We start from the raw sequence: 15,469 nt of genomic DNA on the forward strand, positions 1-15,469 counted from the left end.
TACCAAAATATGCTTCATCTCAAACTAATTACAAGAATAATGCTTTGAAATTCATAAGTCGTCTCTTCAAGAGATGACCATGTCTTTTTTTCTTTTTTTTTTTAAAATAACGTAACATGTCGTCTCTTAGGTTTTTTTTTTTTACTTTGGTCGTCTCTTGAAGAGACGACCATGGCTTCTTTTTTTTTTTTTATAACCTGACTTTTTTTTTTTAATACTTTGGTCTTTTTTTTTAATACTTTGGTCGTCTCTTTCTTAATTGCTATATTTATTTATATTTAAAAGTTTGTTAATACCATACTGCAATTAGAAAATGATATTTTTAATTTATCAAATTAGAGAATTATAATTAATTTAACAATACTATCATTCGAGATATGAAAAAAATATTAATTAATATGTATAATTACAACTGAATAACCATAATCAACCATTATAGTCTATCAATCAATCTAATGTGTCCCACATGAGGGAGGTCGTAGATGACGATGCGGCTGTCGACGACGAGCTCTCGGTGCCTCTGGTGTCTGTTCATCCTCATTAGGGTTGATGTATTGTCCATACTCACCACGCCCACGTCCATGACTGTCATAACCATACTGTACTAGTGTGTGAATCTGGCTCGAACCAGGAGTCGGTATCATAACCATAGGTGCGGATGGGCCGACATCATCTTGTGTTTGTGTGAAAGGTGGAGCATCATCGAAATTATGATACATAACTTCAGGTTCAGGAATGTCAGGTTCATCTGGAGCATCCTGCTCTATTTGACGACGTCCTCTACGCCTGGGGCCATGAGTAGGTGTAGGTACTCGATACAACTGATGAAGCCTTTGAAGATATCTCCCACTAGTGGTACACAAGCTATTAATATCTTCGGACGATGAGAGGATACTAATTTGTTCAAAACATGCAGCCTGCATAGAAAATGAATTAAAATAAATAGATATTTAAATTGAAATAGTTTGTAAAGCCAAATTGGAAAACATACCGTGGCACCAAACGCTGCTCCTTCTTGAGTGATATAACGTCTAGTAATTGATAAATACCAACTCATGTATCCGGGATCGTAATCACCATCATCGTCCACCAGATGACTAATGGCAATATAATCTCTACGCATGCGCCACCTAGCCACATAAGGTCTTGTATGGTCTTGCTATCCCTGGTGTCGAAGGTCTATGTCATGTATTTTCGGGTCCCAACTAGGAACATCTGGAATTGATTGTTTCATCCCGAATTGCCTAGCAACTCTATCTGGATGATGCCACTCAACAACATGAAAACAGATGAGTGGACTTACTGTGCACCATATCTCGTGGTCGTTGCTGCAATAATCTGGTAGAGATACAATAACCGATCCTGGTGTCAGAAGATCCAACATGTATCTGTACTGAACCAATACATGTGTCGATAATTCAGTGACACAAAACTGATCTCTCCATCTACAATAATACTCTAAATTTGTAAAATTATGTATATATTAAAAGAATTAATGTCAGGGCACAATGAAATAGTTAGATAGGCATACCGTGCAGCTAATGGTCGTCCCACAAGTTCATGTTCCGTGATGTGGCGACGGGCTGGAGCCATGCTTGGGAACCGATCCCAGGCCCATACTTGAAGGAGTATGATCGGACCAGCAATGTCTCGTGCATCAGATAGACATGCCTTGCATAAATGTCGATACAACCATGCCAAGCATACTCCTCCCCAACTGAATCGTCCAACAACCTCAAAATCAGCCAACAACGGAAGGAACATCAGGTGGACCAAGTTATTAGACTTAGCGGCAAATAGGCTTCCACCGATAAGTTGCAAAATGTAGGCACGAGCATATCTAGCAATGGTATGCTCGTCAGCATCGTCATCTAAGTTCCGGAACTGTGAAGCCAACCATGGTAAACTGAGTCTAGATCCTCTAATATGTGAGTCGTCTGGAGTCACACCAAGAAATAATTGATATGTGGCTTTCCAATCATAATGTATTGGCCCTATTACTGGCTCACCATCTACCGGTAACCCGAATTGCACTGCTACATCTTGGAGAGTTATCGTGCATTCACCATCAGGCATGTGAAAAGTATGAGTCTCCGGCCTCCATCGCTCCACAAGCGCAGTGATTAAGTGCCAATCTAATTGAATAAATCCAACTTTGGCAAATCCATAAAAACCGGAAGCACGAAGTGCTGGCTCAATCAAAGGATGTAATGGAATAGTGCGATCAAATACTGCCTCTCTACGCCTACAGTGCAACTCCTCGTTACACTGATCTTGCCAAACTAACTCTGATCGATGACGCGCTTGACAATACAACACTGATCGATCCATCGGACCTGGATTTAGCTCCATGTTCTATCTCTATAAAATATGTCATTATGCAGAATAAGAATCATAATATGAAATCACTGAAAATTTAAATCATAATGTAATCATTAAATAAATAATGTCATCATTCACAATTGAGTCCACTTTTCAATTCCAATGTTTCGAAAAAAATTCATGCAAGTGCTATTCATTTGATTAACCTCTTCAACACACTTATTGTACTTTCGAACTTGGGATTGAGAACCGGCACGATATACCATATTTTTCAATTTCTTACTCTTGTATTTTTTATTGAAGTTGCTCACAACATGTCGTAAGCAAAATCTGTGATGAGATTTATGTCCTGTCCAACCATTATCTGGATTATTAAAGGCTGATATAATACCTCCGTGTCGGTCAGATATCAAACATGTTTCCTCGTGTGTAACAATCTTTCGTAGGTTTTTTAAAAACCAACCCCAAGTCTCGCGATTCTCCTCGTCAACAATGGCAAAAGCAAGTGGCAGCAAATGTTCATTTGAATCAACTGATGTTGCAATCAAAAGTTTCCCTCTATACTTTCCATAAAGGTGAGTTCCATCAATTTGAAGTACGGGGCGAAACGTTTTAAAAGCTGCAATACAAGGACCAAATGCCCAAAAGACGGAATGAAGAATGACATGACCCGGCGTCCCATAATTCTTGAGTTTCCACTAAATGATCGTTCCTGGATTTGTGTGTTTCACCATATACATCCACTTCGATAAATGCTGATATGACTCATCCCAATCACCAAATACTCGAGACAATGCCTTCGTTTTCCCGTCTCAAACTCTTCTGTAAGAAACATGATATCCAAATTTTTCTTTTATCAAACCTTGAAGTGTCACTATTTTTATGGTAGGGTTGTCTCTCACTACGTCACAAATTTCGAGACTAATCATATTTGAATCCAATTGAGGATGACTTTGATTGAGTTCAGAGTAAACACAAGAATGTTGATCTTCGTACTTCGTGATTTCCCAAAGGTTATAACAATTGTTTAGGATCACACGGAGTCGCCACTTGCATCCATCTTCCCACTTCTTGCATCTAATTACCCACTTCGATGGTGTCGACTCAACAACTTCATATGGGTGGTGACTTTTAATAGCAAACCTTTTCACAATATGTTGCATTGTTTGTTTATCTTTGCATCTGAATCCCTTGTACAACAGATCATGTTCTACAGCCACTGGCTCAACGACCAGATCATGTTCTGTAGTACTATTCATAATGTCCATTCCCAGGTCGTTGAACATGTCTGAAGGGATATTGTGTTCACGATCCTCGAAATCCAACTCATCAAACTCATCATCTGTTGCCGTTCTCAATTCAACAAAATTATTTTCAGCAGGTAGGTCTATATCCTCTCCTACATCATCACTTTGGGGAATAGTTGGTACAATTTCTGGTTCAATTTCAGGGTCAAGGCATTGGCACTCGCTGAGACATTGACTAGGTGTGTCATCAACTATGTTTCTAACACACACAAATAATTCCACTATCTCTGGGGAGGGCACTGCAATTGAGAACATCAACTCTAACGCATTGTGATTCGAAATAGGAATAGGAATGTACTTAGTTGATCCTGAGGGTGTGAGAGTAGGGTGTCTATAAACTATGTCTAATTCATTGCCGCTCACATCTATGTTCAATGATAATCCAATCATTTCAACAAAATGTCCAAAATCAATACCACTATTAACAGTGAAACCTCCACATGGCGGTCGATTATATTCAATCCCATTTACAATACAACCATTCATATACAAAACAATTGCCAAACATTTAGATGCCATATTTTATCCTATAACAGAACAAACAAAAGTTAAATTTGGTAACTAAATCTAATTACACAACTTAATAAAAAATAAATTAAAAAGTTTTAGTTTTAGTTCACTAACTAAATAATAATAGTAATTAACCAATTAATTACATTACTTAATAATATCTAAATGCAACTTTTTTAAAACATGTATAGACTATCTATCTACTAATGTAATTCTAAATTTATTAATGTTACGTAATTCATTTATCAATACAACACAATTATAAATTTAATATAATGAAAAAATAAAAAACAACAACATAAACAATAAAAAACATAAAACTATTTTTAAATAAGTGAAAATCATTTCATAAACATAAAACGACAAAATTAGTGTAATTCTAAATTTATTATTGTTATGTAATTTATTTATCAATTCAATATAAATATCAATTTAATATAATAAAATAATAAAAACGACAAATTAAAGAAAAACAGAAAATTTGTTTAACAAAAAAAAGTAATGGAAAATCATAATCATGCAATAAACATAAAACAAAGAAATAAAAGTAATTTAATTTAATATAATAAAATAATAAAGAAAAACAGAAAACTCGTTTAACAAAATAAAAAATTGAAAATCCTACTCTAAACGACAAAATCAATGTAATATAATATACATATCCTAAAAATCAAATATAATCATGATATGAATAAAAAAACCATGAATAATAAATAAATCCAAAAAAGAAACTAACCTTTTCTGTAGGTGGTCCAAATTGAAATTGATGAAGTGGTGGTCCCTATATTTTGTTAAAACTAAATTATTGCAACGAAAACAAAACAAAACAACCAAAAAGAGTGGAATATACTTACCAGAAGAGGTTGCGGCGGCTAGATGGTGGACTAATCGGCGGAGACGACGGCAGCGGTGGAAAAATCGGAGGCGGCGGCTGAATGTATTTTGGGAGATATGGGGATAAGGGTGAGGGGTTAGGGTTTTTAAAACGAAACCTGTTTTAAAAACCCACCCTTGGTCGTCTCTTTAAGAGACGGCCTATGAATTTCAAAGCATTATTCTTATAATTAGTTTGAGATGAGACATATTTTGGTAAATATTTTAAAAATTCACATTATTAAAAAAAAAATCTTGGAATGAAAGATAAAAAGAGAGGAAAAAAAAGAAAGAAAATCTATAAAAAAAATTAGTGGAATGAGGGTTGATTTGATATTTAGGGTGATATGTCAGTAAAGTTGAGAAAACCAAACCAATTATCCATTGCGAAAAGGGTTATACAACTCAAAGATCCCATTTGCGAACGTTATCAAACAAGTCATAAATGACTATCATTGTCTCTCCACTAACTCGACTTAAATTTTTACTTTTTTTTTTTCTCATTTGAATCTTCTCAGGTAATTACTCTCTCTCTCATCTCTCTTCCTGTTTCCTTCTCTTCTCTTTTCTCTTTCTCAGATTTTTCTTAAACATAACAAAATCAAAATTTCCTTATTTTAACTCTCTCTCATCTTCTCTCTTTTAAAACGGATTTCCAACTCTCTCTCCCTCCAAATTTTCACAAAATTAAAATGTACAGAATTTATAGATGTTTCTCTATTTTTCCTCCTCCTTTGTTTTGCATTTTTTTCGACATGAATCAATGAAATTCTTTTTTTGGTATTCTTTGACCAACGAAGTAGGCTATTTGGGTTCTCTACATGAGAAACTTTATTTTTTTTCCTTGAGAAAATCAACCGGTTGTGATAAAGTGAGATTGAAGGAGAGAAGAGAGAAAAGAAAGAGAACAAGAGAGAAAAGAGAGCGAGAGAGTGAGAGAGAGGGAGAAGAAGACCGAGAGAAGAGAGAGAGAATGAATCCTGATTGTCGCAACGTCCTTGCGACGCGGAGGGGCCGACGTCATCCCTTAAATGGTCTCTTTTGAGGGATGGGTTTGGAGTCGCCACCAACCAACTATGAGGTGGGATTGGACACCTAAAAAAATGGTCTACGAAAACAGATTTCGGTTCCGTAGAGAAGGTATTAGCACCCTACAACACCGAACGGTTACCATATTTCATCTTAAATTATCTGATTTTTTTGTTTTATTTTAAATATCTCATATTTCTATTAATTCACATTTTGCTATAAAATATGAACTGAGTGGCACGAAGGAAAAATTGCCACCTCAAGAATATTGGAAACTTATCTCTCCTCATCGGAGTTTTTTCGAAATATTTTTTTTATATTTTGCTTATTTATTAATTTTAAAACAAAGTGAATTTGAAAACTTTGTTTTATTCTAAAACCTTTTTATTTGTTTGGAAAGTTTTAAAATTTTATCTTGCATTTTGAAAATCATTTATTTTAATTAAAATTCATTTTAAATTTATCTTTCTTTTAAAATGATTTTAATTTTATTTTTAAAACAATTTATCTCTTATTTTGAAACCAATTTCCTTTTATGTCAAAAATTGTTTTATTCATTTTTTATGGCGAACGAAGAGATAATTAAAATTAAGATAATTAAAATTTAATTTGAGGATTTTCGTGCACTTGCACGGAGTCATAACTCCAGAAAGCACATTACTCAGCCCTCATTATAGAATTTGACATAGTCAATTTAAAATTAATTTGAACATAAAATCCTTAATTTTGAAAAAAAAAACAGCACTAAAATAAGTATCAAACTCATTCAATTTTCGCCCCAAAGCAAAAAAAAAAAAATTCAATTTTCAGACCCAAAACACCGAAAATAGCCCAAAAAAGTTCCAATTTTCAGCCTCAAAATAGTCCCAAAAAAATTGTTAAATTTTACACCGAAAACAGTCCAAAAAGTTCATATTTTCAACCTAAAAACAGTCCCAAAACTGTTAAATTTTACACCGGAAGCAGTCCAAAAAATTCTAATTTTCAGCCCAAAAAACAGTCTCGAAAATTGTTAAATTTTACAGCAAAAGATCACATGCAAAACAACCTAAAAATTCTACCAAGATGTATGCGAAAAAGAAACAAAGATTTTACCGACCTGAGGGAGATTTGTCAAAGGTCGTCGGAAAAAAGGGTCTGAACGTCGGAGGTTGGACTTTCATAGGTTCTCACCGTCGCGTTCCACTGGATCGTGATGGGATATGAGAGGAGATAGATGATACGAGGGAGGATGAGTTCGAGAATAGGGAGGAGAGAGTGGGTTATTGGCGAAACAGAGAAAAGAGAGTGTGTTTTCTAAAAAGCAATTTTAATTCAAAAATCAAGTTGAAATCATATTTTAAAATTCCCGAAACCTTAACTGAAAATCTACAAAAAGAGAATCAATATGAAATTCAGAAAAAACCTTAATCAATTTGAATTTCAAACTTCAAATCTCGTACTTTTTAATATTTCCTTTTCTATTTTAAAAATATTTTCGGTGTATTTCAAAATTTGAAAATCACATAACTTTAACCGAAAATCAAATTGAAATTCGAATTTCAAATCCCATGATTGTTCTAAAATATTTTATTTTGTTTTTATCTTTTATTTTGTTTATTTTATCTTTTTTTAATTTTTAACGAAAGACATAAATATTTTTTCAATTTTATTTATTTAGAGAAAATAAAATTGGGCCGGACCTTATACTAATTTTTTGAATTCTGTTACCGATTTGAATAGAGGCGGAGATTTTGGAATCCCGATTCCAAAATGTTAGGATTTTATTTTTCTTTTTTTATTTTACAAATTACAAAATAAATAAATAAATTTTGAAACAATTTTATCAAATTTAAGTTCAAAATATTAGCAAATAATCAAGATCCATAGATTAAAGATTTCGCTCATTCATTCTCGTTAATTTTAATCATAAATGGTTGTTCACACGAGATTTACAGAAAAATTATATTTCCTGGACTAAATACAATTTTTATTGATATTTCGAGGTTCATACATTCTCTAATATTTAATCATCTTATTCTTTCCCTTGTTGATCTTGATCGACTTCTTGGTGGCTTGTTGGTCTAGATCGGCCTCTTGGCGGCTTGTTGATCTTGATTGCCTCGTGAGATCATGATTGAATTGGCCTCTTGATGTTGATCTTGATCGGCCTCTGACTTGATGATCTTGATCGACTTTTGGCTTGATGTTGATATTGATCAGCCTCTGGATTTATTGATCTTGATCAGCCTTCTGGCTTCAGCTTGTTGATCTTGATTGACCTTCTGGCTTCATTGATCTTGATCTTTTTTGGCTTCTCCTTGATCTTCAGAGAGCATAGATATTTTGATCTTATGTGTGGAGAGGATTTTATCTTATGCTACATCCGTTCCAAAGATGAATTAGATGGTGAATGAACTCCTCTATTTAAAGTGAAGAAGACCCAGATGTAAAAATCAAGTAATGAGGCCGAAACAAAGAAGTCAAGCGGCCTAGGTCGACCGGCATCGACTAGTTCTTAGCCGTAGGCTGAGACTCCGACAAGGGCTCTCCCACTATTATACCCGACCTAAACCTATCCCGTCTTGGTGAAACCCAAACTGGCCCTCGACCCAACCTTTGGCCCACAACAAAGTTCACATGTCCAGAAGTGCTCTTGGTTTTGCAGGATCCGCATTCGTTCATGTATCTGCATTTGGTGTGGATTTAGCAGGAATGAGAAGGAGCCTAAATTCGGTATCAACACAAGTCATCTTTAATATAGAGCAAGACATATAGTTTTTTATTTAATTTCTAAATAGATTTTTTTAGTACAATAAATGAGTTTGAGGGATTTGAATTCATGATCTATTGGTCAGACACATGTGTTAATTACCGCTAAACTAATCTCATGTTGGTAATTTCTAAATAGATTCTAACAAGTCATATAGTTCTTCTTCTTTTCATCTTTTCATCTTTTTTTTTTTTGTTGTTGTAGTAGTTGTTGTGGGGTATGAAGATTTGAAGTCCTCAGGAACGGTATAAGGAAAGATATAAGTACCATGTACCTTTGAGCTATACTCTCATGTTAGGAACTCACAAACACTTATTAAATTTAAGAGCCAAACAAATCATCCAAATACTTCGTGTTGAGAAAATTAAAAATAATAGAAATAATTATTTGGCTTATCCTCGTCATGATACAACAAGTCAATGTTATCTAACTCTAACCACTCTACTGTAGAGGTTGCAAAGCTCTCCAACAAAGATACCTCTATTTTGGCCCATTGCTCTCACGAGAGAAAAATAAAAAATATGAGAAAGTAAAAAAAATATTGGATTATGTGTGTTGTAAATTTCATGGAAGTATTTATACAAAAATTTTAGATTTAAAAATTGAATACGTTATTAATTAATAAGAATTTAACTTCTCGCTAAAAAAACTAAAGTTTTTCTCATAAACTTGGCAATACAAAAACTATTCACTCTCTCATTTTAAAGTTAAAAACTCTATTAATAAATGATAAAAATATTAAAATGTTATCACTCTTCCTAAACTTAATTATTATTTTTAGTTCTACGATGTTCGGGATAAGATCTGATTCTCTGACATTTTAGTAGAAGATATATGCATTACTCATGTTAGGGGTAGAAAAACAGTCTTGCTGCATGGAGAATGAAGGAAGGTCGGAAGGATAAGGTCCTACATGGGAACTACTTTTGAAGGGACCAACTTTCAATACTTAGCCACAAATGCTTAAGAGACATTTCCTGCAACGAAATTATGACCCAAGTTCAACCACAGGCACCCAAAAACTTGACCTTCAAGACGACATCAATTACCGCCTGTCGGATCCCCAACTTACAAATAGAGGGCCTCACCCCCGCATCAAATATTGCATTCTATCTTACACTCCATACCATGATCGAGTTTAACCAGACTTGAGCTTTAGAGTGCTTGTCTCTATTGTTTGTATAGGTCTTTCCTTGTCAAATGATATCTAAACTCTCCCAATTACCGTACCTTGACCAAGGTTTGACCATAACCATTTTATTACACAAATAATTCAGTTGAAATATGATCTGACTTCTTAAAACTTTAACAAGATAAAGGACAAACAAAAAATATTATATTCAAAATTAGCTTTTAATAATTTCATGCTTAAAAAAAGTTATAGCAAATGAGGGGCTCGAAGAACTTTCCCTTGAATTTAATTGCCCAATTGACCCCACCCCCAACACACTACGTCGCATTTGAGCATAAAAAAAGACCTTGAATCTGCTATGTCATTGGATTCACAGATTAATATATTGTACTATCTTGTTCACCAAGCTCAAGAAGATAAGGGCGAATTTTAATTATTCCTCATACACCGAGATCTGGTCCTTCTAGTTGCCACTTTTAGGTGATATGGAGCGGTGTATACGAATGTCACTCGTTACGATGATGTACTGAGGAACCAGAAATTTTCAATTAAGAACCGAGAGATTGAATTTGCATGAAAATATCATTCTAATGGTGTTTCCTTTACAATTACATTCATTAAATCAAGTGAATATGCAATTTGTGTGTTTCCGATTTCTTTCTTACAATTGTTTTTGGATTCGGTTACCTAAATAAATTCTGAAAACAACGTTTGCCTGTGTTTTTAGAATTACAATGAACAAAACTTTGATAAATATATTATTTCATGTTATACACCAATTTCATTTTTCCTAAAACTAAAAGAGGTAAAATATAATATATTGTAAAATAATAATTATATAAAATTTATAACAAAATGTTTATAAATTAATTAAAATTATTTAGATTAAACTAAATGTTTTAGTTGTTAATAACTATAAGTATAGTTTACAAATCTAAACGTTCAAGAAATTTTTAAATTGAGATTTAATTTCTAAATCTATTACCATCGGAGAATAAAAATACAAGTCTAGTTTAACTTTGATTCAATTCTTTTTCTTTTCAAGATAACCAAATATACAGCCTTAATTTATGTTTCATGCTTCATACAAGAAAGAAAGAATGTAAGGCATATTATTCGAGTTTCTCCAAATAATTTCTCAAATAATTCCTCTTACTTCTGGGTGACTCGACAGCATTATAACTTCTAATATCCTTGCAAAACTCTTTGATTTCTGATTCTTGCAGCGCAGTGGTGACATTGTAAACCCCTCTGGCATAGCCAAGATGATGCATCAAAAGCCAAACATGAGTGAGCAGATCGCCGCCATGGCTGAGCTGCTCAATGTGATCATATGATTTGCACTCACCTGAAACATTAACAAGCATCTCCACCCACACATGGCGGATCATCTCCCTCCTCTCACCTTCCTCCAACTGATCTCGGAGCTCCCGTGCCAACAAACAGCCATGGCTGAACACCGAGGAGCTTCCCTTTTCTTTAACGTCTCGAGGTTCATCGTCCTTCAACTCTACCGACGACAACATACTCTTACAAGCATCGCCAACTGTGTGTGGTGATTTTCTTTGCAGAAAATTAGTGACTTCCTTGGCAGTGGCATGAAGCCTCATTTGGCTCATCCCGTTGGGGAACAGCGAATGACGCGACACTAAAATGTAGGCTAGAAAATCAGACATTAATTTTGTATCTTCAGTAACAGAAGAGTTGTGATCAGAATCATAATGGTAGCAGAGATTGGTCGCGATGTGCCAGAGGAGGATGTTTTGGTCAGAGTCCAATTCGAGGCTCCAACCGAGGTGATCGTATAAGCTGTGTTTTCTTACCATCCAATCAGGTTTCTTGACGGTCCGTTGATCTTGATCTTGGGTTTTTTGAAATTTTGTGGGTAAATTTAAAATAAATGAGAAAAAACGGGTGTATACTAAAAAATTTGGAGTTTAAGGGTGTTGCGTTTGTCAAACAGACGCAACTGGGTGGATTGTAAAGATGCGTCTCTCGTGTCAAAACGAAAAGAAAACGATCGGTTTTTCTTTCCGTAGAAGGTGGTTCAATTTTTTTAAAAATAATTTTTTTATTAAATTACATTAATATACCTATTTTTTTAGTATTTTAAGTTGAGATTTTATTATTTATATTAATAAATAGGTCATATGGTTACTTTTTAAGATTTTTTTTTTACAATAAATATTTTAATAATTAACGTTTTTTCTAGTAAAATCTAAATTAAAATTTCATAACTTACCTAAATTTTTAAATTTTCTATTAAATATACTTGATAAATACAAACCTGGAAATTCACAAAAATAAATACATAGTTAAAATGAAAATACATATCTTGAAATTTCATTGATCACAATAAAACGAACCTAAAAATTCATAGACAAAAATTAAGATTTATTTTTAATAATTCTCCCATTACAATATAGTCTAATTTTTTAATCTTTATTTAAAATAAACTATATATAATATATCATTATATACCTCCCCTCATATATAATTGAAACATTTCAAATTCTTTATCCTTGTTTTACCCCTTATGTGGAACCTAATCGACCTACAGATGAAAAACCCCAAGATTAATTGATTTAACTCATTAACTATATTAATCAAAATTCATAAACGGCCACAAACTTTTAAAGAGACAATAATTCTAGTCCTCTAAAATCCTCTAAAACTTTCTAAAATCTCTAAATTTAAACATTATATTTGAAATATGTATAATAAAATATTTATCTTTAATAGTGTGGATTTATTTTCGAAAAAAAATATAAATTTATGACATTAGACATCCTCAAAAACATTTTAAATATTAAGAAATCTACCAAATCATGTCTAGAGTAAATTTATTAAAAAAAAATAGTACAACAAAAAATTCATACTATTAAACTATCAAAAACTAAAACTACCAAACCTGACCAAAGAACTATGACTTATTTTAAATCTATGTATTTATTTTTATAAATTTCCAGGTTTGTGTTTATGAAGCATATTTAAAAGAAAATTTAAGAATTTAGATAAGTGATGAAATTTTAATTTAGATTTTACTAGAAAAGATGTTAATTATTAACCTAATTAAAATACAAAATAGTTATATTAATAAAAAATAATAAAATCTTTATTGTAAAAAAAAATCTTAAAAAGTAACCGTATTTGATCGACCTATTGTAAAAAAAAAAATCTTAAAAAGTAACCGTATTTGATTCACCTATTTATTAATATAAAATAATAAAATCTCAACTTAAAATACTAAAAAAAAGTAGGTATATTAATGTGAATTAATAAAATAATTATTTAAAAAAATTCTTGAACGGCGTTCTATTTTCCGTTTGGCTGTGACAGATGCGCATTCATTAAAATCCACCTGGTTGCGTCCCTTTAACAGACGCAACACTCTAAAACTCCAAATTATTGCGTATACACCCGTTTTTTCTCATTTATTTTAAATTTATCCACAAAATTTCAAAAAACCCCTTGATCTTCCATCTCTGAATTCTCCTTCAAATGTTGGAAGATCCGTTTTTTTGAGTTCATCAGAGATGGATTGTGAATCCCTGATTTTGGTGATATGAGAAGTCGTTAACAAGTTGCAGAATCCACCAGTTATATCTTGTAAGCAACGATTTATTAGATTGTACTGCGCAACAGAATTCGACCATCTTCTCTTTCCAATAGACCAGCCGGAGCCACATATGGCTTTGAAGATCCGACGAGCTAGAAAGTTATCGCTTTTGGTCAACCAGATTATGAACCAATCCGAACGCAGTAGCAGAAGAAATGAGTAGATTTGAAGACCCAGAGCTCCAAAGAGCAAGAAAAACGTCAAATACACGTCGGTGGGAGGAAATTTACGTACATGGCCGGTGAAAAAAGTGGCAATTATTGCAACAACAATGGAAGATGAAGTAGTAAGGCGAAGGAGAGCACCGGGGTACGAATGGATAATGGAGGCTTTTGTGTAGAAGAAATCATGCATAAATCCAAGCTCGAGCTCGACGACTTTGAAAGCGGTTTCGGAATCATATTCCGCAAAGCACAAAAGGGTTTCTTTAAGATCTTGGATATTCAAAACCAAATCTGCGAACACCCATTTGTTTCTCTGGAAGAAGCCGTGAGCAACATGCAGCATACGAACCTCACTAAAATGAGGCGATTGTGTAGGGAATATTGACCTGCCAGCAAAGGAAATAGGAACCACTTGATCACGCAAGTGATCGATGGAAGAAGATCTGAGAACCCACGTTCTCTCGCCATACTTGACAATCCCAGCAACAAAAACTGGAACTGTTATGAAGTTCAGAGCCGTAGGTTGCAGGGCTCGAAGACAGACGTAAGAGGCAAGACCAGCTTGAACGAACAAGCCAAGGAGGTGCCTGAGCCAGAGGTCGTTGTCTTGCATGGAGTAGGCGGTGATGGTGTCCGGGCCGCCGAGGTGGAGCAGCAAAACGGCGCCCAAAAGGCTCTAATGACATATCTCACCTCGGCGGAATAGCTGTTATTGTTATCGTTATTGCAGTCGCCACCGTTGTTGTAGTTGGAGAGGATGTTTAGGAAACGGTGGCGACCCAGTCAGCGGACAAGTAAGCAAGCCAGAGCAGCCATCGAAGCCAGATGTTGGAGGTGTATTTTCTGTCGTGCCCCATTGGAATGAGGGCCACTTGCAGAAGCAAACTACACAGGACCAATGTGGGAAGCTCCCATGTGTCCACAGATTCGTTAGAGAAGATGAAAAGATCTGCATATGTATGATCAGATCTGGTGAAGAGGCTGTTGAAGTTTATAAATAGAAAGATATTAGAACCAACAAATCATGGTCATGGAGCTTCTTCAATGGCGGACCGTCTAGCATTTCAAAACCTACAATTCAAGAGGGGAACTTTCTTCTTTTCCCAAAAGAATAATAAATAAATAAACAGTGAAATTTTTATTGAGATCCGCAGTGCTGCCCAAGCACGAGCAAGAGGAAAGTAGGGCTCAAAATAAAGAACTAGTTTGTTTGTGGGTGGGGCAAGTAAGGGAATCTTCATTTTTATACCCTCATTTCTAAAACTTCTATGCATTTGTATTTCTATTAAGACAAAAGGGTAAACAACATATTTGGTTTTTGTATTTTATTAAACTAACTATTTAGTTTCTAAATTTTAGCAGGACCCTTTAGTATTCTTGTAATTTAAAATTTGTGACAATTTAGTGTGTAAATTTTGATATGCAACGATTTAATTTTTTATTATGAAAATTAAGGCTATAAATTTTAAATCATAAATACTAATGCTTGGTTTGGGATACTGTAGTTGGTAAAATAATTGTTATCTACTTTTTCTTACAAAAAAAATATATATATTTAGCTCTTAGTGGTAGGGACAAAATATTGTATTCATCCCCATTAAATATTTGACAATTGAAAAAAATTAAAAAAGAAATAGAGGTGAGGTATTGGAGAAGAGAGAAAGATGAGGAAGTGAAACGTTATAGAGTGAGAAAAAGGAGAAAGTGAGAAGCAACAGCGAGGGAGAAAAGAGAGGAGAAAATAGGAGATACTGATGAGAT

The 15,469-nt window shown here is 33.9% G+C and overlaps 2 protein-coding genes and 2 pseudogenes across 2 annotated transcripts; all 4 read right to left on the minus strand.

Annotated features, from left to right (window-relative positions):
* Positions 1-306: 306 nt before the first annotated feature.
* LOC148210675 (uncharacterized) lies at positions 307-1,156 on the minus strand. The gene is made up of 2 exons (XM_088124927.1): positions 992-1,156; positions 307-917 (listed from the first exon to the last, which is right to left on the minus strand). The coding sequence occupies exons 1-2, from the start codon at positions 1,121-1,123 to the stop codon at positions 453-455; spliced, it is 597 nt and encodes a 198-aa protein (XP_087981053.1). The 5' UTR covers positions 1,124-1,156; the 3' UTR covers positions 307-452.
* A 3-nt stretch (positions 1,157-1,159) lies between these two features.
* Positions 1,160-2,352, minus strand: LOC111012237 (serine/threonine-protein phosphatase 7 long form homolog pseudogene; annotated as a pseudogene).
* A 24-nt stretch (positions 2,353-2,376) lies between these two features.
* LOC148210676 (uncharacterized) lies at positions 2,377-4,148 on the minus strand. The gene is made up of 3 exons (XM_088125144.1): positions 3,185-4,148; positions 2,786-2,941; positions 2,377-2,408 (listed from the first exon to the last, which is right to left on the minus strand). Exons 1-3 carry the CDS (start codon positions 4,146-4,148, stop codon positions 2,377-2,379), a joined length of 1,152 nt encoding a protein of 383 aa, XP_087981270.1.
* A 6,869-nt stretch (positions 4,149-11,017) lies between these two features.
* Positions 11,018-14,488, minus strand: LOC148210677 (uncharacterized; annotated as a pseudogene).
* Positions 14,489-15,469: the final 981 nt, after the last annotated feature.

The sequence above is a fragment of the Momordica charantia genome (assembly GCF_013281855.1).
Source record: "Momordica charantia cultivar OHB3-1 chromosome 6 unlocalized genomic scaffold, Mcharantia_2.0 BLBB01000006.1, whole genome shotgun sequence".
Lineage (NCBI taxonomy): Eukaryota > Viridiplantae > Streptophyta > Magnoliopsida > Cucurbitales > Cucurbitaceae > Momordica > Momordica charantia.